Source organism: Trachemys scripta, chromosome 9 (assembly GCF_013100865.1).
Source record: "Trachemys scripta elegans isolate TJP31775 chromosome 9, CAS_Tse_1.0, whole genome shotgun sequence".
Lineage (NCBI taxonomy): Eukaryota > Metazoa > Chordata > Testudines > Emydidae > Trachemys > Trachemys scripta.
Window position 1 is genome coordinate 101307355 of NC_048306.1, and position 22129 is coordinate 101329483.

At 49.8% G+C, this 22129-nt stretch overlaps 1 protein-coding gene across 2 annotated transcripts in view; it reads left to right on the plus strand.

The window, feature by feature from the left end:
* The first annotated feature begins 614 nt into the window (after positions 1–614).
* Positions 615–22129, plus strand: part of CCDC50 (coiled-coil domain containing 50) — a 55114-nt gene continuing 33599 nt past the window's right edge. Inside the window, exon 1 of one of the 2 annotated variants that reach the window (XM_034782724.1) lies at positions 615–963. In XM_034782724.1, coding sequence (XP_034638615.1) covers positions 915–963 — 49 coding nt within the window. In that variant the 5' untranslated portion in view covers positions 615–914. The remainder of the gene's footprint in view (positions 964–22129) is intronic. The other variant, XM_034782725.1, reaches the window with a different exon arrangement.

Genomic DNA, 22129 nt, shown 5'->3' on the forward strand with positions numbered 1-22129 from the left:
TTTATACAGGATGGGAACAAAAACACAGTCCAATTTTGGGAGCGTTTGGATCAGATCTTTGTTGCCTCTTGTGTTCCTTATGTCTCTGATTTATCTTTCTGGTTGCTTGCCCCTCCGGTCTTTCCTCCTAGTCTTGTTCAAACAAACAAACAAACAAAACCTAATCTAAAGCGGCAAACCCAGAAAACCAGCCCGTTCTGATGACTGCAAACCAGAAAAAACTGTGCTGTCATTATCAGCCACCTCTGGACCCAAATGCTCATTTATAGGATCAAAAATCCAGGTCATTCACAGATAGGGTGACCAGACAGCAAATGTGAAAAATCGGGACAGGGTGTGTGTGTGTGTGGGGGGGGGTAATAAGAGCCTAGATAAGGAAAAGACCCCAAATCGGGACTGTCCCTATAAAATCTGGTCACCCTATTCACAGACCCTGGTCCCTGACCATTTGCCTTGTGCCCCACTGGGCAGCCACCCACGTGCCGCTCTCCTGGGGGATTTAACTCGGAAGGGAAAAGGCACCAGGCGCTTTGCTGCCCGTTGCGGTTAGGAACCTGCCGCTCCCCGCGCCGCTTTCTGTCCCGTCTCTCGCTCCGTACAGAACACACAGTGTCCGTTTCCTGGCTCCGGTTACATTGTAGCCATCCCAGGAGGAGGTGTTACTGTTACTAGCTGTGGAGCGAAGGAGGCGGCGGCTGGGCACTTTCTGGGGGGGGTTTGGTGGGGGGAGGGGGACAGATCAGTGGCTGTGATTGCCTCCCCTCCCCCCGGCTCCAATCGCTGCAGCCAGCGCTCAGCCCCCAGCGAGAGCCCCCGGATCGATCCCCCCGTGTGCGGATCGCGGGGCGGGGCGGGGCGCCCCCCCCCCCTGCCCGCCGCCGCTGGAGGAGGAGGAGGCAGCTCGAGATCCCAACATGGCTGAAATCAGCATTGATCAGTCCAAGCTACCTGGCGTCAAGGAAGGTAAGGCGTGTCTGGGGCGCTGCCCCGGCCCCCCCCCCCCCCCCCCCCCCCGGGGGGGTGGGGGTGGGGGTTTCCCCCCGCCTAGGAGAGCTGGCGAGGGGTCAGCGGGGGGGGGGGGTTGATCCCCCACCCCCTGTGCCGGGAGTCGGACGTCCCTGGGAAGCGGTGGAGTTTCTCCCTGTCTGTGTGTGTCCACACACACAAACTACACACACTCATCTATAGGATGGGAGGGGGGGTGTTAATATTTCTGCGTGCTAAAACTGGGGGAGCGGTCAGGGATGAATGGAGAGTGTGTGTGTGTGTGTGTGTGTGGAGGGCGGGGGGGGTCAATGTGTGTCTTGTGCTGTCTGTGTTGTGAAATGTGACTCTCTTCCCTCCGGGGGTTTGGCTGGCAGGCCTGGGAGCTGCTTGCTGGTCAGGAGGAAAACCCCAGCTCCGCCACATGCAGGGCAGGCGTCCAGCCACGAGGCCTGGGCAGAGGAGATGGACTAACGCAAAAGCTCTGACCCTTGAGTCCCACGGGGCGGGGGGGATCTGATTTCTGAACTCTGTCCGTGGGCTATAACGTGGCTTGCGGAACCCCTCTGACCTGACAGTAACCTGGGGTGTTGCAGTCTGGTTAGATTAGATGCTCCCGAGATTGAGGGAGCCTGTGTGGAGATCCGGCTTTTTGCTCAGCCTTTTTTTTCCCCCATCTGTATTGGTTTAAACTTATGTGGGATGTTTTTTGCCGGTCATAAAACGGGGGAGGTCGGAGGGGGGGATGGGATGCGGCAAAGGCAAATCCAGCGACACTTTCCGTTTCCTAGAGATCCGCATGTCACTTGCAATTTCACCGTCCTCAGTGTGCGGCCAGGGCCAGGGCCTGGCAGGAGACAAAAGCAGCCGCACTTCTCCTTTTGTGACCTCCGCAGAGCTGGGGAGAGAGGGCCGGAGCTTTTGTATCAATCCGGCGGTATGGCTCAGGATTAATTATTGTCCCCGGGGGGGGGGCTCCAGCACATCTGTAAGCATGGCAGACAATAAGCCGTGCTAGACAATAGCTGGGAGCCTGTTCATGCTGTTGATGTGCAAATCTGCTCTTCACAGCCCTTGCCCCTAGCAGGTTAGGGCTGAACCTTGGGAACAGAGGGGAAAGACAAGAACTGCGGAGGGCGAAGAGGTTAATTCATCTTTTGGGCCCATGTATGTTGTCAAATGAATGGTGCCCAGGCACACTGTGGTCCCATGCCTGCTGTAAGATTCAACCACGCTTTAATGGTGCCCCGTGTGTCACGGTTCAAAGACGTGGGTGAAACATGGGTCCGTCCTGCCTCGGCTGCTAGGCCAAATGTGTTTTTGACTGTGTCTGGACTAGCCACATGGTAACCCGGTCCCTCAGTGTCACCGATTGTATCTGTGCTCGGATGTCGTGGTTATGAGTGCCGGATAAATATCTAATTAGACGGCAGTGTAGCTGGGATTTCCCTCTTGGGGCTTTCTTGGGTTTGCGTTGTTCTAGAAGGAAAACCACCATGTTTTTTGCTGAGAATTACAGTTTAACCCCTACTCAGAGTGGGTGTGATCTAGTAACTGTAGCAAAGGCCTGGGAACTGGGCGTTCTGGGTTCGGTGCCCAGCTCAACCAGGCAACGTCTCAATTTCTCCATCTGGAAAGCAAGGATTACGATACCTGCCTACTTCGAAAGGGTGCTGTTGGGTATTAAAAAGTGCTCGGAGGTCTGCCGATGAAAAGTACTATTTACGGGGCAGATTCCGTTCTGGCTTACAACAGAGTAAATCTTGAGTAACTTCACTAGCGAAAGGAGTTACACTGGGTTTACGCCAGTGTTACTTAGAGTGGTGAATGTTAGAATTACTGTGTACATCCATTCAAAACATCTGAGACGTGTTTCCAAGTCTGTAGCTAATAGTATTTTGTTCACAGTTAATACAAAAGAGCAAGCATACACTTGAAGATCCAGTTTAGTCTTAAACACTTGAGGAGATGGAGGGGAAACAGGCCAAACCCTAAGAATTTTGGGTTAATGCTCCTGTTTGTTGCCTATGGAGAATGGTAGCATTCAGGTGCTGAAGATTTAGGGTGAAATCTTGGCCCACTTAAGTTAATGGCAAAACTCCCATTGATTTCAGTGGAGCCAAGATTTCACCCTTAGTTCCAAATAACAATTTGATTAGGGGAGTGTTACAACATGGCTAAAATGTGCAGGGTAGGTGGAGCCTTTGTGTTCTGTAAAGTCTCAATCGAATACCTTTAATTTACTGGGAACATAATTCATCAGGTTTATTCTGATGGAAAGTGTTGAACCCCAATTGTGCTTTGTTTAGATCTCTTCATTACTGACCTACCTGTTTCTAGCATCTGCTTATGACACCACACAAAGGGAAGAAACAGAGCAGCTCCCATAACCAGGGAAATATTTGTTCCAGATGCAGAAAATCACTGTCCGTCCTTTTGGAGAAATGTCCACTCTGTTTATTTTGGACAAAGGTCAGTTTGGTGATTCATTAACGGTTTGGAAGACCATTTTGCTACTCTTTGCTTCAGTTTCTTTATTTCTTATTAACGCTCCCTCAGATGAGAACTATCACTGCGGGGCTAGTCATTGTGACAAGAAGATGGCATGGTACTTCTTGGAAGAATAAGGGTATCGTCGCTGTTTTAGTGCTGCAGTCATATAAAATCTCATTTCAACTAAGAAATGTTAAGCTGATTCTGTCCTTGGATGGATAATCTAAGAAGCGTAGCTAGATGCTGCAGGAAGTGGTGCTGGTTATTCAAATCTGCAGATGACTTCTTATTAAAGCCAGGTCTACATGTAAACTTTTGCCGGTATTTTTGTCGACTCTTAAAAAGAGTAAATGAGATGATCTGGGTAATTAAAATGAGATGATCTGGGTAATTAGAAGCTTGTCTGTCTGACATCGATCCTGAGCAAGATAAGGGAGTGGTTTAGATAGGGCAGAATTAAAGGAGGATAATATAATGAATACCAATCAACATGGGTTTATGGAAAATAGGAAGCTAGTTTGACAGGATCTATTTTTTTTTTTTAAATGAGACTACAGATTTGGTTGATGAAGGTAACAGTCTTGGTGCAATATACTTAGACTTCTGCAAGGCATTTTGACTTGGTACCCCACAACATTTTGATTTATAAAACTAATTTGGCACACATTAAAGGAATTAAAACTCTCTCAAAATACAATTGTAAATGGGGAATTATCATCGAGTGGGCGTATTTCTAGTGGGGGTCCCGCAAGGATCTGTTCATGGCACTTATCAATGCCCTGAAAGAAAACAAAATCATCACTGAGAACGTTTGCAAATGACACACAAATTGGATGAGTGGCAAATAAGAAAGAGGACAAGTTGCTGATACAGAGTGATCTGGATGGCTCGGTAAGCTGGGCGCAAGCAAACAATATGCATTTTAACACAGCTAAATGTAACTGTGTGCGTCCGGGAACAAAGAATGTAGGACACGCTTGCAGGATAGGTGGTGCTCTCCTGGGAAGCAGAGACTCTGGAAAAGATCTGGGAGTTCTGGATAGTCAGCTGAACATGAGATCCCAGTGTGATGTTGTGGCCAAAAGGGCTAATGTGAACCTGGGATATGTAAACTGGGGAATCTTGAGTAGGAGCAGATGGCACTAGTGAGCCTGTCCCTGGAATACTGTGTCCAGTTCTTGTGCCCACGGTTCAAGAAGGATGTTTAAATCAGAGAGGGTTCAGAGAAAAGCCGTGAGAATGATTAAAAAATGAGAAAACATGCCTTAGAGCGACAGACTGCGATCAAGTCACCCGTAACCATCTCTTTGTTAAGCTAACTAGATTGAGCTCCTCGTGTCTAGCAGTACCTAGATGGGGGAACAAATATTTAGTAACATGCTCTTTGATCTAGCAGACAGAGGTATAACAAGATCCAGTGGCTGGAAGTTGAAGGTAGGCTATAAGGTGTACGTTTGGAACAGTGATGGTAACTAACCACTGGAACAGTTCAAGGATCATGGTGGATTCTCCATCACTGGCAATTTTACAATCAAGATTGGATGTTTTTTCTACAAAACCTGCTCTGGGAATAACTTTGGGGTTGCTCTCTGGCCTGTGCTCTGCAGGAGGTCAGACTAGATCAGGGGTGGGCAAACTTTTTGGCCTGAGGTCCACATCGGGGTTCCGAAACTGTATGGAGGGCCGGGCTGGGAAGGCTGTGCCTCCCCAAACAGCCTGGCCCCTGCCCCCTCCCACTTCCCATCCCCTGACTGCCCCCCTCTGAACTCCCAACCCATTCAACCCCCCCCTCCACTCCTTGTCCCCTGACCCCCCCTCCTACCCCCCGGGACCTCCCACCCCTAACTGCCCCCTGGAACTCCACCCCCTATTAAACCGCTCCCTGTCCCCTGTCTGCCCCCTGGGTCCCCCTGCCCCTTATCCAACCCCCGCTCCCTGCCCCCTTACCATGCCGCTCAGAGTACCAGGACTAGCAGCTGTGCCGCACAGCTGGAGCCAGCCACGCCACCACACTGTCTGGCAGGAGCTCACTGCCCTGCCGCCCAGAGCGCTGGCGGCACGGTGAGCTGAGGCTATGGGGTGGGGGGACAGCAGGAGAGGGGCCGGGAGCTAGCCTCCCCGGCCGGGAGCTCAAGAGCTGGGCAGGACGGTCCCGCAGGCCGTAGCTTGCCCCTCTCTGGACTAGATGATGACTATGGTCCCTTCTGGTCCCTAACTGCAGCTATACCAGCCAAAGCACTTCTGTGGCGGTGTAACTTATTTCTTTTGGGGAGCTGGTATAGGCTACACCAGAACTCTCTTTTTCGGTAGAAGCTGCCTCTACCTATCTATCCTGGCAAATCTTTTCCAGTGTAGACTAGGCCTCAATGCTTCAGCCCAGTATGAGAAGCCACTTTGCTGCTGGAGTTGCCATCTGTTAGGCGAGATGCAAAGTGAAGTTTCTGACCATTGTGGTCAATAAGGAAACCATAATAATATTTATCAGAAGTAGTCATGTTAGATGCGGTGCCTGGCCAAGTTTCGTCTTGAGCTATTTCCTGTCTGGGTTCATATTTGCAGTTTTAAGAGGAAACAGTCTTTTTCCTTCCCAGCCCTGAGCTGCTGGGCAATGTTACTGTGTGCCGTTTGACCGCTGTCATGTTCCATCCCAGGGGTGGCTGCACGGTGGCAGTGAAAAGATCCATATGCCTACTTGATGAGGTCTTTTTGAGAGCCTTTGGGACAAAAGCATGCTGGCGATAGACAATTATTCCTAATCAGTTACTTATGAAACTGACTTTTGATGCAAGTAGTTGCACGCCAGACTGATCCCCATCCCCTGGCATAATACCAGAGGTTAAAGCAAGGGAACTGTGTGGAGGGAAAAACACAGCTCCCCCTCTTCTCCCTGGCTTAAGTAACCAGCCCTTCTCCACAGCTCCCCACCCCGTTCCAATCTGCTTTAACCATTGCATATCACCTCATGGATGCAGTACACGCGTGTGTATCCTAAAGGGGGCAGCGGGGCTGGAGTCAGGGTGTCACCGGGGGATCCAAACTATTATCTCTTGGGGCACATCTACATTGTAGTGTAAGCCCCGGGTTTGAGCTCCGGCTCAAGCCTAACCCTCCTGTCTACACACAAATCCAGTTAAGTCAGGGATTGGACCCAGGGCCCTATGGGAATGGAGGCTCTGACCCTGAGTCAGTCTGGGATCCGCGGTTCAAGCAGTGTAGACACAGCCCCGTTGGACTTCTGCTCTAGGAGTCTGCCAAAAGTATCCCACGGGCTGACTTTCTTTGTCCTCTGGACAGCCAAGCTAGGTGGTTGCACCACGAACACAGGGCTAGAATGACCACATTTTGGGAGGGCGCTAGGAAGTCTGGGGTTTGGGCGGTTTGACTTAGGCCTACATAATGCAATGCAGATGCTGGAGCCGCAGGTTGGGACCTGGGGTTACAGATGAGTATAGATGCTCAAACCCTAGGTTAACAAACCCAGGGTCTGCTAACTCGAGTTCTACTAACCCTGGGCTTACCTTGCAGTGTAGACAGATCCACGGGGATCCCCCAGACCTGCACAGATCCCACCTCTTTCCAGGATCGTCGCGTCCCCGTGGTGCATTTGGTTGCTGCTGCTTCTGCCAGGCTGAGAGTTATACCACTGGCTTTGCGACGCAGACGCCTGCCGTCTGGGACAGAGACATAGGCCACTGACCAGGCAGCAGAGACTCCACTGTGAGCCTCTGGTCTGACCCCCTGTACCACACAGGCCACAGAACTCCCCCGGAATAATGCCTAGAGCAGATCTTTTAGAAAAACCTCCCAGCTTGATTTAAAATGTTCATTCAATGCCTATGATGCCAAGTGGATCTGAACTGGTGAACCGCTCTGTAGCCTCCTATTTCCAATCCCCTGTGCCAGCTCTGGTCATTTGTTTCCCCCTCCTGGTTCCAACGGGTACCTGCCTTCTGACATAAACCACCCTGTCTGCACCCTGGGCTTGCCGCCAGCTGTGTCCCCCAATTTGGAACTGGGTTAAGCTGCACTGGGTCACGTGACATTTCACATCAGTGTAGCACATCTGTGCTCCGTCGCTGTCGCTAAGCCCCCAGTGTAGACAAGGCCTGACTGTTTCAGTCCGGCTCTGTGGGCGGGTGGCCGTGACAATGGCTGCATTACGAATTCCGCTCTCAGTGAAGTCTCTAGTTTGACTTTTTTACTAACACTGAGCTGTAGTTTCAAAAGCCGCTCTTTGTGCCGATGCCAGCTTGACTGGCTTCTCCGCACGTGCCCATGGCAGGCACAGCTGCTGCCTTGGGGGAACAGGAAGGGCTTGTATGGATCTGTTCTGTCTTGGCAACGGTTTTCTCGGTGCAGGCAGGCTGCCTGGCTCCCGGTGTACGGCTCTCTTATATGACTGAATACAAATTTATTCTAAGCATCAGCCTCTGTCTTCCCCTTTCTCCTCCTCCACCACCTGCCCTCTGACCGCTGCAGCTTCCCCTGACCTTTACTGAGACCCTCGCTCGTAGAGCCGTGTGGCTGCTGACTCTGAAGCCGGCAGATGGCCGGGTCACGGAGCAGAGGCTCCGTGTTCTGTGTCTCTCAGTCTCTCTTGGAATCTGCCCAGATTTACTGATGCTATTGGCTTATGTCAGGCTTTCCGGTGACTGCCTCTGGCCTGGGTTGTGTGTCTGCAAGTAAGTGAGGGTAGAGGGAAAACAACTTGGTGTCTTTGAGGACTGGAAATAGGTTCAAAATTTTAGATTATTGGTATGGGGAGCAGGGAATCGCCTTAGAATTTCTCAGAGGTTCAGCATGGAAGCCCAAACAGAGCTCACCTTGCTCATTAAGGTTTCACTTAGGTCTCTCTGAAGTCAGAGCAAGCAGGCTTTGGCCTGTCAGTTTTAGTGTGATCAGGACAGCAGTTGTTCAAGTGGAGGAAGATCGGCGAGGTCATTGCTAAAGCACCTGCACTGTGCCGCTTGGACCCGGGTGACTGACTTCTAGCTGTGTGCTGTTCAGGGTTGTGGTTTTCTGCTTCGTGGCTTCTTCTTGGAAATCACTCTAGGCCGTGGGGACTGGATGGCTCAGGGGGATATGTACTGGGTTATATAGGGCCTTCCATATCTGGGTCACTGTTTCACAGTCGGCCCTGGTGAACAGTAATTGGTTTTCTGAAGTGCACAAATTCAGTAGGAGCTTGGCTGGGACTCATCACGCTTGTGACTAGCGCTGTGGGGAAGTTGCCATGTGAAGCTGTTCGTCTGAGCGTTGCTGGCCTGGGTGTGAGTCGCATCGGCCTTGTAGAGAGTGTGGTCTGGGCTAAAAACACCTGGTTCCTTACTCCAGAAACTTTCCCCTGAACAAACAGGCTTGAGTGCCTTCTCCCATCCTCCTTGTCACATCTGACAGTGCTAGGGATTGTGTCTGTAGCTAGCCAGGGACAACAATGTTTGGCTGAGGACTGTCTGTACGCTCACCCCTGGCTCCAATGCTTTCTGCAGGCAGCCAATTGGTTCCTTTGCCTCTGCATGGTAGAGTAGGGGTAAGCCCCATCATTTTCAGTGTAGACTGTTTTTTCTACCCCAAAAATCCCAGGTTATACCAAAAGTATTATTCTTTTTTTCTAATTTTCACCCTATGTTTGTATCATTCAAATATGTAAAAATAAACTTGTTTTATTATGAAAATAAAATACATTGCATGAGAGAGATGTATTACGAAAACACATTAGTCTGTGTGTGTATATGCAAAGTTGCCTGTTGAATAAGGCTATGTATTAGTCTAGGCTCAGGATACACACACAATAAACAAACAGGGACGCACACAAGCTCGGAAGTGTGTGCGCATCTGAATCTACTGATGAATCTCACACCCACCACATACACATTTCAAGCTGTTAGCAGATAATGATTTAAAGATCTGACATACTAAAATGGGAAGAAAATAAAAATAAAAATAATAAAAAAAAAAAACAGGAGAAAAGGCCGAAGTTGAGTGTATGTGCTGCAAATGGTGTGGCCCAATTATCAAATGTTAATATTTATAGCCTAATAGTTCTAAGTCTATAACAGTAAACTGTTTTTTCAAATAAAACTTTTCATTTGGGGACTAGGGATATATTGTTTTCTTAAACTCAGAAGTGGCCTTGTATTTTTGAGTTCCGTTTTAGTTCTGCAGCAAGCCGCATTGAATTCCATTTATCAAAGCATTAATCTAATCAGTACTCCCCCACCCCGTCCTTCCCTCCACCAAAATAACCCAGATATTTACCTAGACAAACTATTAATAGTTTTTTCCACTGATTTTCATCTATTTTTGTTGTTGCAGGAATAAATACTTGTAAATTCCTGGGAAAAATAAAATAACCAAAACCGAAGGGCCCGAAATATGAGGTACGTGGGGCCTCAGGTGCAGGGAAGCAGTCTCTTTCCTGCCCTGATCCTGGAAGGAGAGCAGGGAAACCTCAGGTGCCCCCCCCCCATCTCCTGGACTGTAATAGGCTGCTTAAAGAAAAACAGGGGCCAGGGGGCCTGCTGGCGATGGTGATGCTTTTCAGTTTAGGAGGAAATGGCCCTGTTTTGCAAGGGTTTGCCTCGTGTTTTCTCAGAGACTTCTGAGTTGAGCCTGTTTGTTCAGAGAAAAGTATTTGGAGTAAGGAACCAGATGTTTCTAGCCCAGGTCAAATCCTCTGCAAGACTCACGTGACTCTCTCACCCAGGCCGGCAACGCTCAGCTGAACAGCTTCACACTGCATCTTCACCACAGCGCTAGACCTAAGCCCATGAATTTGACAATCTGTGTGCCAGACAGCTGGCCAGTTTCACACCAGATGTACTTGCTTCCTCATCTACATTTAGCTCAAGCTCAAAACATGAAAGTTTCCGGGGGAAGGGAGGTGGCTCTTATGCTTAAAACACTGAACTAGGACCTAGGAGCTGTGGGTTCAGAGACTCCCTTTGTGCCCTTGGATAGATCGCTCCTTCTCTTTGTGTCAGCTCCATGTCTGTCATCCCTTCTATCTGGTGTGTCTGTTTAGATCACAATTGAGAGTCACTGTGTGTTTGTGTGGTGCCTCGCACAGTGGGTTCCCAAGACTTCTATCATGGTTGTAATAACTTACATTCTGATCTCAGCGTCTGAACCCCCCGACGCTCTGTCTGACCTCACGGATCTCTCTGTGAATCAGTTACTCTGCCTTTTAAAAGCACCGTGCCTCAGGTGGTATTATGGGGATTAACTAGTTAGTGTTTGTAATGAGCTTTGAGATCCTCTGAAGGCAGGTATTGAAGGAGCCTGATCCACTGACCTCCGTGGACTTTCCATCGGGCCCTAACGATTATTTTATTTGTGCGCTAACCCACGGTGCAACCAGTTAACCCAATAACTCTTTGCCGGCCAAATAAAATAGTCTAACTTGAACTTTTTTGGCTTGAGCTGGTGGTGATGGCGGATTTAGTCTGTGCACTGCTGACAGCTTTCCCTGTGGTCGCCGCTGTGTGGGACAAAACCGATGTGTGGTAGGAGTGAGTCACTTTCCATTAACTTCCATTTTAAAGGCTGTTTCGAAAACCGTGTGTGGTAAAGTGTGGAGCCCACATGTATGTGGGTGAGTGTTTATCTCCTTCTTCCCTCTCACCAACCAACCTCATTGAACCAGGACGAACACTGTCGGGGGAGGGATGGGCTTATGAGAAACTGTTGTGAGATAATTTTGTGGAGTTCGGTTGAGCGATGACTAAGGGGAAGGGGACATAAGTCTGCAGGTATATGAAGCATATTAGCACCAATGAGAGATGGGAATTACTCAGTGTGCGACAAGGGGCCAGAACAAGAGTTAATGAGATACAATTAAGAAAAGAAGCATTTGGACTGAATATTAAGAAGTTTCTTGACGGTGGGCTATGGTCTCCTGCAGAATCCGCTCCTAAAGGACACAGCGGATGTTGCTTTCACAGCTAGATTGGACAAGACACTAGAGCATGTCCCTGATGGAGATGCTCCTAGAGAGATGGGCTGCGATGGCCATGTGTGACTTCTATGAAGCAATCCATGGTTCTGCGGCAGCCTCTCCCACCGCTCTGAATGGAAACCTCTCTTCTACGCTCCTCCGTTTCCCCCTTAACCTTTCACTAGACTGTGGCTCTTTCTTCTCACAATACAAGAATGCTATAGCCTCTCCCATCTTAGAAAGCCCACACCCTTGACCCCGCTTGCTCTCCGCCTATTGTCCCATCTCCCTTTTATCTCTGAGCTGATTGGATATGCTTCTTAGTCATTGTCTGGAGTTTCTCTCCTCCAGTTCCATCCTAGACCCTCTGCGGTCTGGCTGCTGCCCCTTGCATCCAGCTGAAACCACTCTTGCCAAAGCCTCAAATGACCTCTTCCCAGCCAGATCTCAGGACCAGCACTCCATCCTCGTCCTCCTTGACCGCTGCCTTGATGTCGTCCGCTGAGCTCTTCTTCCTGCAATTGTGTCTGGGCTTCTGTGACTCTTTCCTCTCCTGGTTCTCTTCCTACCTCTCTTTGCTCCTGTGGCATGTCCTCTGGGGATCTTACCCATCCCCTCTCCTCCTTAGAGCTCTGTCCTTGGTCCCCTTCTCCTCTCTCGCTACATCTTCTCTCTGGGTAATCTCATCTGCAAACACGCATTCAGCTACCACCTCTACCTCTCTAATCCAAACCTGTCTCCTTCCATCCAAAGTCAAATCTTTGCTTGTATCCCTGACACCGCTTCCTTGTGACTGTCTAGCTGTCCACTCAACCTCCACGTGGCTAAACCCGAGCGCCTAATTCTCCCTCTGGCCCAAGCCCTGCCTCCTACGTCCTTTCTCCAACTCTGTAGACCAGGAGTGGGCAAACATTTTTGGGGTTCCAAAACTGTATGGAGGGCCAGGTAGGGAAGGTTGTGCCTCCCCAAACAGACTGGCCTCCGCCCCCCATCTGCCCCTTCCCAGTTCCCACCCCCTGACTGCCCCCCTCAAAACCCCCAACCCATCCAACCCCCCTGCTCCTTGTCCCCTGACCGCTCCCTCCTGGGACCCCCCCACCCCTAACCACCTCCCTGAGACCCCACCCCCATCCAAGCCCCCGTTCCCTGACTGCCCCCGCCCCCTATCCATACCCCCGCCCCCTGACAGCCCCCACGGGATTCCCACGCCTATCCAACTCCCCCATTCCCCATCCCCTAACTGCCCTTCCCCCCTCCCCCCAAACCTCTGTCCCATCCCACCGCTCCCTGTCCCCTGACTGCCCCCCAGGACCGTTTGCCCCTTAATCCAACCCCCCCATCCCTGCCCCCTTACCATGCCGCACTGCCCAGTAGGAGCTCTCAGCCTCACCGCCCAGAGCGCTGGTGGCACAGCAAGCTGAGGCGGAGGGGGACAGCAGGGAAGGGGCCGGGGGCTAGCCTCCTTGGCCAGGAGCTCAAGGGCTGGGCAGGATGGTCCCGCAGGCCAGATGTGGCCCACGAGCCGTAGTTTGCCCTCCTCCGCTGCAGACAATCGCACTCCGTCTCAGAACCCAGGTTTCATCTTCGACTCTGGCCTCACGCTAGGCCCTCACTCCAGGGTATGTCTAAATCTCGCCAGTTCTGGTCCCATAATCTCTCTAACATATGGGCTTTCGTATCCATCCACACAGCTCAAACTCTTGTCCAGACTCACAAGAGCGGGGTCTCTGTCATCTGTAATGACGTTACTGAAGTCAGCGAAGAAGCGCTCAGCATGGAGTCCATAATCTTTCCCAGAGGAGCATAGAGAGCTCTCTCATTCAGTCAGTCCTGCCATTATGTTTTTTTCTAAGTTTTATTTCTAAGGATTGAGCCAGTGGTGACCTGATGGGAGAACTGACACTTCACGTTATCCGCCGAACTCTTTCCCAGTCCCCTTTACATCTGTCTGCGCATCTCTCTGCTGAGCGGCCATACGAGCCCCTTCACCATGCTGCACGGTCGAGAGCTTAAAAATGCTAGCGAAGCAGGCAAGATGCACGCCCCTGTCTCTTCAGAGTGTTGCACTGGAGCCACTGCGGGAGACTGACAGATTTGAAGAGAAAGCGTCAATTTGAGTGAGGAATTTGTTTTTGGAGTTAGCAGAAATGAGAAGCGCAGCCTGTCAGGGAAATCCAGCGTGTCCCTGGCGTGGCACATCACTTGAAAAGCTGAAGAGAAAGCGAGTTAATGTAGGAAAGCAAATGCACCAGAATACAACATGCACACAGGAAATAAATGCCCCCAAAGAGTGCAAATATTTAGTGAGATATTAGCTCTGTGGCTGTCCAATCTTCAGGGCGTGCAGCTGTTCCTAGTGCTGTGTGTAACATAGACCGGGGTGCATACAGAAGTGACCTGATTCTCTTTGTGAAGGGCCTGATTCTGCACTCACTCACTTTAAATGAAAGTCTAAAGGGAGGCAGTGGGCACCAAGTCGTGCAGCGCTAATCCCCTGAAGGAAAAAAGGCTGCTTAATCATCTCCAGGTGACATTTTTGAAGGACCGTTTTGTACATGTAATGAGCCACAGACTATTCGGTGTTCAGCATCCTCAACTCCTGTTGCTTTCCGTAGGAACTGTGTGGCTCTCAGGTTTCCTAGGGCTCGGGTCAGTACACAGGGTGCCCAATTCACTCCTCCCTGCGCCTCGCGTAGTGCAGAGGGGATGTAGAATGTTACCAATTCTGATCTGCACTGGCGTGCAAGGCAACAATAACCTAGACTCCTCGGAGACCGTCTCTGTGCTCTGCTGTATCCCTGATTGGTTTAGTAGAATGCATTGGGGGCCTGATCCTGAGCCGCTGACGTGAATGGGAGTTTGGGCATTGAGTTCTGCGTGGGCTGGATCAGGCCCTAGTGAGAATACAATACCAAAAAATCCAACCTTCCAAAAGGCCTGCTGCAGTTAGTGATGGGGGCAGCTTTCTTCCGGTATAATCCAAAGATGATGACTCAAAAACTTTCTCCTGGGTGGGCTGGCTGGGGTCTCCCACCTCATCGTGCAGGAGGTTTCCTGAGTAATTATAATCTTGTTCCTGTATCCTCCTTCCCCACCCACCTGTGTTCTTGTACCCCCTCCATTGCATCTTGGGTGAAGTTAAGTTGTAAGCTCTTGGGGGTTGGAACCATTTCCCACTTCCGTGCTAAGAAGCGCTATTCAGGATTTTCAAGAGGGTCTAGTGACTTTGGTGGACTGTCCTTAGGGGGGGGGGAACTGATTTTCAACAAGCACTGAGCACCCGGTCCTGGAGAATCTGGCTCCTTTTAAGGTGCCTCAAATTGGGCATCCCAAAACAGAAGTACTCCAAATCACAAGTCACTTTCGAAAACCTGAGCAGCTAGGTCTTTAAATTCCATGGCCCTGGGCCGGAAGGCAAAGAAGGAAAAGTATTAGTCTCATGCCCAACCCTGCTTTCCATACTGTACCTGGCTCCTCCCAAAGCTGAATTCCTCTCTTTGCAGCACTTTCCTGATTTCATGCCCCTGCATGGACTGCGTGAAACAAAAAGGGTCTTAACGTCATCTGTAGAACCCGAGTTCAAACTTCTAGGGTTGTTATTAGGGTGACCAGAGAGCAAGCGTGAAAAATCGGGACAGGGGGTGGGAGGTAATAGGCACCTATATAAGAAAAAGACCCAAAAATTGGGACTGTCCCTATAAAATCGGGACATCTGGTCACCCTAGTTGTTATGGGCAACCTAAAGAGGTGCTTGTTTGGGCCAGCCCTAGGATCTTATCTATGCAAGGGGGAGGGAGGATGTGAGATCAGTGCAAGTGTCTTGCAGAGCAGTTTCACACATGGTTTGGGGGTGAATGTCAGTCCTCTGGAAACTGCCATCTGGCTCTTTCTTGGTTATCTCTGATCAGTATCGTCTGAGTCACATTTAACTCCGTGATTCAAGGAAGCAATTTGCAGACTTCAGAGAAGTTACCCAAATTGGAAAAGAGCCTTTCAGGAGAGTTTTCGAATAACTCAGCCTCCTTCCAAACCCGTTGGGCTGGAGCTGAGTGCACCTGCCGCTCTCGGCCTAACTTGTCAACAATGTGACAGTTCTGTTGGGTTTTTTAGCTGACTAAACTGCTTTGTCTTGTCCCTTCTCTACTCCCTGCTCAGGCTTTGAGATTCTAGAAATACAGATGTTCCACACCAAGCGTGACTCTGACTTGCTAGCAGCTCCTGTGTTTCGTAAACAGAGTTTGTTTTGTGACTGGAACAGCTGATGGAAAATGGTAGGAAAAAGCTAGATTTTGGTACATGCTAAAAGAAATGTCTGGGGGGAGGCTGAACAATCCCTTGGCTGTAGAAATGGGCGATAACTCGGAACACAGCAGAAAGAGTCCAGTAGCTTACGTGGCCTATCAGATGGACGTAGGTATAGGGTTTGAGACTTCAGGGCATTCGTGTGGCATGTGAAGCTGTGTGTAACACAGGGAGCTACTCTTGTTGTCAGTGTATTGGACCAGTTAAGGCAGCTGCCGTTTGGTGCAGCATGGTACAGAGGGGACAAACACACACTGTGCTCTCCCCTGCACTTTACTTTTGCTCTTTCTTTGTTGTGTTTATATAAATAAATAATAGGTAGACCTAAATTTGCCGGTGCCCCCTGCTGACTCTGTGGTTCTCTCATTTTCTCTGCTGCGAACTGGCATTGGAAGTGCTGACTTAAGAAGATGAGGTAATAGGGGAAAGCTACAAATGCTGAAGTGTCATTTAAATTGGTATGTGGTTCGTGCCTTTGGTTTGTCTTTGCCCTTTGGCAGGTTGGGATCTCAGTGGTGACAGGGACGCGGTAATAAACCACAGGCGCTGTGCAATGCTGTCCCGTTTCAGGAGGGTCTCCGCATTTTGGGTTTCATTCACACCGTTCTAGAAAACCTGTACATGGGGCCTAGGTGGCGATCAGTCCATTGTGTGACCCCTGCAGCAGGGCGGATTCATCCTGAACACCTTTGCTTTGTCCTTTGTGGGGGTGGCATCTTGCTGCCTGTTCCAGCAGCGTCTCTGAGGTCTCTCCCATGAAGACACTTCCTGCCGCTGTGGGAGCTAAAGGGAGCGTCTGAGATTCCTACACTGGCATCTCTGTCTCTCCCAGCTGGGTGGGAAGTGTTTAGCATGGCCTAGCCCCCTGCTCCGGCAAAGCCGGCTTATTTGGAGGAGAGTAAACCTATTGTCCGACAAAGCATAACGCGAACTTGCCAGTGAGAGCATCTTTGCTTGCGTCCCTGCTGCTTCTACGACTGTCTGATAGCCCCCAGTGTGGGTCTAAAGAGGTGAAGTCCAGTTAATTCATGATATGGAACAGGCATTAATCTGTTTTCTTTCTTAACGCATGTCACTTAAGGACATAGGATTTCTTTGATTTAGGTTTGTTTGCAGAGATGGAAGAGTGAGCTTCTCCATTACCCCGTGGGTCACGCCATCTCAGCTAGAACTGTGTCCAGCTGCAGCACAAATCACGTGTAACCAGGAGGGTATTGCATATAGATTTAGTTGCACAGGCTGAAGTTGAGGAGCTTAATTTCAAAGGGCCGGGCGTGGACTGAGAACGGGACAGGGAACTAGTCCCTTGTATTTGCCCCTTAACACGACGCGTGTCCATAGCGAAGGCGGTGTGGGTTTTCTTGAGCCTATTGACCGTTGCTGTCATATTGACTTCTTTCCAGTGACACAGGGCCAAATCCTGAGGGGTGCTGTGCACCTGCAATTCTTCTAGCTTCAGTGGGAGTCGCAGCTGTTCGGCGTCTGGCCCATTGGGAGTACTTGCTCTTCCGTCTTACTTTCCACGATGGGACCTTGGCAATAAAGTACGCAGCGAGTTACAGCAGCGTCCAACCCAGACTGGTGTCTGACGATGGCAAAAGGCTTCCTCGGGTGCAGCCAGCAGCTTTGGCCGCTCAGAGGGAGAGCTGTACTCGCGCGGTCAGATAGCGGGTTTAGAAGAGCAGATGCGCGCGTTGCATCTATGGCCAAGTGGATTCTTTAGTGCTGCAAGACTGAGTCCAAATGCTTGCTTGAGCAAATACAAGGCTATTGTACAAGGCTATCTGTCGCTCTCCTCCTGGTATGCATGGCTTACTTCGTAAAGCTGTGCTCAGTGACCGGCTGTTAACACTTTGGAGGTACTCCAAGAGGTACAGAGAGCTGCAGTGCTTCTCCCCAGCAACACAAGCTACTGTGAGCACATCACACCTGCCTTCTGCTATTTGCACTGGCTTCTCCAAGAATGCTGAGTCAAGTTCAGGGTCTGTCTTTATCTTCAAGGTACTCTATGGCCTAGGTCAGGGGCGCCGGAACAGAGAGGTCAAGGGGCCAGGGCCCTCTGTCTTTTGAGGGCCTGGCCTTCTTCCCCTCCTCATCCCCCCTCGGACCTGCCCCCCAGCCAGGCTGGAAGCTGGAGCCTGGCCCTAATAAGAGTGATCCAGGGAGGCCAGGCAGCTGTGAGGAGCTGCAAACCCCACACCTGCCCGAGGTGGGGGGTCTGAGAACAGTCCCTGGTCTGCAATGGGCAGGGGGAGGTGCCCAGGGTCCCCGGCCGGGCTACAGCTTCCGGCTTGGCTGGGGTCAGGGCTTGGGGGAAAGAGAAGGGGTGGGGACAGGGCCATGGAGGGGATGGGGCCTTGTGGTTCCCCCCTCCCCCCCACTTTTAAGAAGAATCCATCGCCCCTGGCCTAGGCCCAAGGGATACAAAAAATCAGCTAAAGCCGTGGTCAACAACTTCATTCCTCTGGCACAATGGAACTTCCTACAGTAAGGACAAAACTCATCCGTGCAGGGGAGAGAGTTTTCTCAGGAGCCACTCCCTGTGGACCAACTCCACTTCCACCAACTCCACACAGTCTGTGGACCAACTCCACTTCCCCCTCTCTTCCCCCTGCCCCCCCCCCCCCCCCCGCAAAAAAAGGGCCATCGCAAATCTCACCACCTTCAGCTCCCAGTGCAAGGTGCAATTCTTCGACTTACCTTCTCTAACATAAACACATAGTGGTGTGAGTGAGAGATTGATTTAAAATAAAATCCAAAACAAAAGACTCCCCTGGGGAGAGGATGAGGCAACATATTATAGGTGAGAGTTGCGTTGCTCACTGTGCTATGGAAAAACACTCCGATACTACCCCAAATGTTCAAAAATCGGGAGTCAGGCTCACCTCAAATCATGAGATTATGTAATAATAATAGATTTGGGGTTCTTGTTATTTGCCTTCTGCTTTTTGATCCTTTAGGGTGCACTGGGGTCACGTTTTGAACCTTTCTCCACAGCCACGAGGGTTGGAAACTTACTTTTTCTTTAAGAAACAAGGCTGAAATCATCACATCTACTTGACTGCAGGAGCTGGGGCTTTAAGGAAAACACTAATTATCGTGAGAGTTGGCAACACTGCTTACGGCGATGATTGTGGTATAAGGATCTATAGAGCATAGGCCTAAAGACTTGGGCCTGTTGTTTATTTGTTCTGTCTCTTGATTTCATAGAATATCAGGGTTGGAAGGGACCTCAGGAGGTCATCTAGTCCAACCCCCTGCTCAAAGCAAGACCAATTTCCAACTAAATCATCCCAGCCAGGGCTTTGTCAAGCTGGTCATTAAAAACCTCTAAGGATGGAGATTCCACCACCTCCCTAGGTAACCCATTCCAGTGTTTCACCTCCCTCCTAGTGAAATTGTTTTTCCTAATATCCAACCTAAACCTCCCCCACTGCAACTTGAGACCATTACTCCTTGTTCTGTCATCTGCCACCCCTGAGAACAGTCTAGATCCATCCTCTTTGGAACCCCTTTCAGGTAGTTGAAGGCAGCCATCAAATCCCCTCTCACTCTTCTCTTCTGCAGACTAAATAATGTACCCAATTGTGTAATGAATAGACTAAAGCTATGTGGCTGATTTCTCTAGTGTTTGTGAAGTGCTTGGAAATTCTCGGATAGATGGTTCAGTGCTGCAGGATTGCTGCTTTGCAGATGCTTGTGAATTTAATGTATATTTAGTGCATATGAAAATGAGGGACTGAGCTGACAGATTGTGCAGGGTTCGCTTCCTCCTACACACACAGCCCCTGCTATTCCAGTCCTGGGCCTCCCCTGCGCATCCGTTGCCAGTCGAGATTGTACTGTGCTTTTTGCAGTCAGCTGGCCAACTGGGAAGCTAGAGAAAGATTTTGTTTATTTATACATGACTTGTTTCCTGTGGGCAGTTAACATTAGTCAGTGTTTTTTATCATCTTCCTTCATTTTTGTTACTGCTATAAAAAAAAATCCATAATTGAATCATCCAGAGTGGAATACATGTAAAGTGAGTCACCGTGGGATCTTATTGCTGTAACCCTTGTCCTCGTCACCTGGCTCTCACTCTTACTCAGGGCCTGATCCAAAGCCCACTCTGTATTTGATGTTTGTTGTTACTACTTCAAGCCAGGGGTGCAGAAGCACCCCTAGTTCTAGCACCCCTGGCTGGATTTGGCTTACAGATGAAACATCCAGCCAAACTATTCCTGTCCCCTTGTGGTATTAGGTGTGTACCACTTCCTCTTCAAAACTATTCTGAACTGTTGCTATCCTCGGGAAGCAGTGGCCACTTCCACCCGGGAAGTGACAGCATTGCAGTGTCGGGCAAAGCGGTTTAGAAAGTTTGCTGTGGTTATTGCTGTGTGAATGATTGACTTTTCTTCAGTTCAGAGGATGAAATGAAAAATAATTCGGTTAAAACCAAAACTGATTTTTCTGGGGAGGGCTGTCTCACCCTTTTGAATCTAACAAAATGTGTTTGTTCAACCCCAAATGACACACTTTTTTTTTTATATTTTAATTTCCCCCCCAGTTTTACATTTTTTTGTTCAGGTATTTTGCATCCTTTAAATTAAGCTAAGTTTCAAAATGAAAATCAAAGCTTTTCATATCTACATGGCTGAAACAAACTGTTTGTTTTAATATTTTTGTTCTTTTTTTCATCTGAAACTTTCTCATAAATTTGGATAGAATTCTGTGTAGTTTCGGAAAAAGCCCTGAAAAATGCATCTTCTGGAAAATTTGCTATTCACTGAAAATGTTTTCCCCAGCTATAGTTATGATTCCTTGGAATGGTAGCACTATATAAATATAAGAGATTCCTCTTCTGCGTCTTGCTGTCCATCGCATTGGCCTGTCAGAAAAATCAAAGTACTATAATTCTCTCTCCTTGATTTTGCAAGCTGTCTTGCATGTAACTCCCACTAATCTGGATTGATACCCAGTGCATGGAAGACCTGCAGGATTGGGCCCATGTTTTGCATGGTTGGGGGCACAAGTCAGTTTATTTTCAGTTCATACAGATGTTGGCACATACATACTATGGAGAGACTGAAGTGTGTGTGTGTGTATATGTGTGTGTGTGTGTGTGTGTGTGTGTATGAGAGAAAGAGTGTGTGTTACTACTCTGCTGGCTAGCATAACAAGTTAAAAATAAACCCTAGTGTTTTCCCATGCTGTGGAAATAGCATCTCTTTGAAATTCGAAGTGTGAAAGTGTCAGGCATTTCCAAAGCTGTGACATGCAAAACATGTTCCTCCCAGACTGGAGCCGGAGGGAGGCGGAGTGAACCTCTTCCTGTTTAGTTTGTCTTCAGGCCATTCTTAGTTCCTTTTTAAAGAATTTATACTGAGAGCTGCCTTATTCTTGTGCTAAGGACCTGATCCTGCACTTACTGAAAGTTTTGCCGTTGTTTTCCATGGGAGCCTGCGCTCCTAGGCCTGATCCTTCAGGGTGCTGAGTACAGCTGGTTGGAAAATGGGTTGGTTTTTTCCTGCTGAAATCTTAAATCCTTCAACCCTTTCACTCTCTCGCCGCCCCCCACCCCCAATCTTTTCTGTCAATTTTTTCCACAGACAATGTTGAGTTTTTGTAAACAAACCAACAAACCTCCCCACAGGGTTGGAGAGTTGGAGCCAGGCAGGGCCGGCCTTAGGGGAAAATGGCACCCTTAGTGAATTTATTTTAGCGCTCCTAGCCCCTGTGGGCTCCCCTGGTCCCTCATGTCCTCAACCCTTCATCCCTAACCCCTGCACCCCTGGGGGACATGGAGAAACTTGCGGGGGGAGAGGGGGAGGTTGAGCAGTATCTGTGCGTCACTTCTTCCCCTCCCCATGTTCCTCGGCTGGGAGGGAGCAGGGAGAAATCTGGCACCCCCCCCTACAGCGCTCCCCGGCCAGCCGGGAGCAGTTTCTGGTTGTGCACTGGCAGTGCGCACCTCTACACTGCCACACCGTGCCCCCTAGATTACCGGTGCCCCGGGCAGTCACCCAGGTGACCCACCCCTAAGGCCAGCCCCGCCAGGCTCCAACCCTTCCCAGTATAAATCCGTCCTACCACATAGGCACAGGTGTGGTCTGAGATATCTGTGCAAAGGGGATTAGATACTCCCCTCTGCCTGTGGGCAAGAATCCCCACAATTGATCAACTGGGTGCTACAGTAGGAAAGGTCTGTTGACACTGAGTGTGCATAAAGATAGGGTTACCGTATCTCATAAATAAAAAAAGAGGACCCTCCATGGGCCCTGGCCCCGCCCATTTCCCACCCCTAGCTCTGCCCCTTCCCCGCCCTAACTCCGCCCCCTCCTCCCTCCCACTCCCAGCCAGGGGGAAAGGGCTGCCCCAGCGCTACCGGCTTCAGGGTTTGCCGGGCAGCCCCCAGACCCTGCGCCCCCGGCT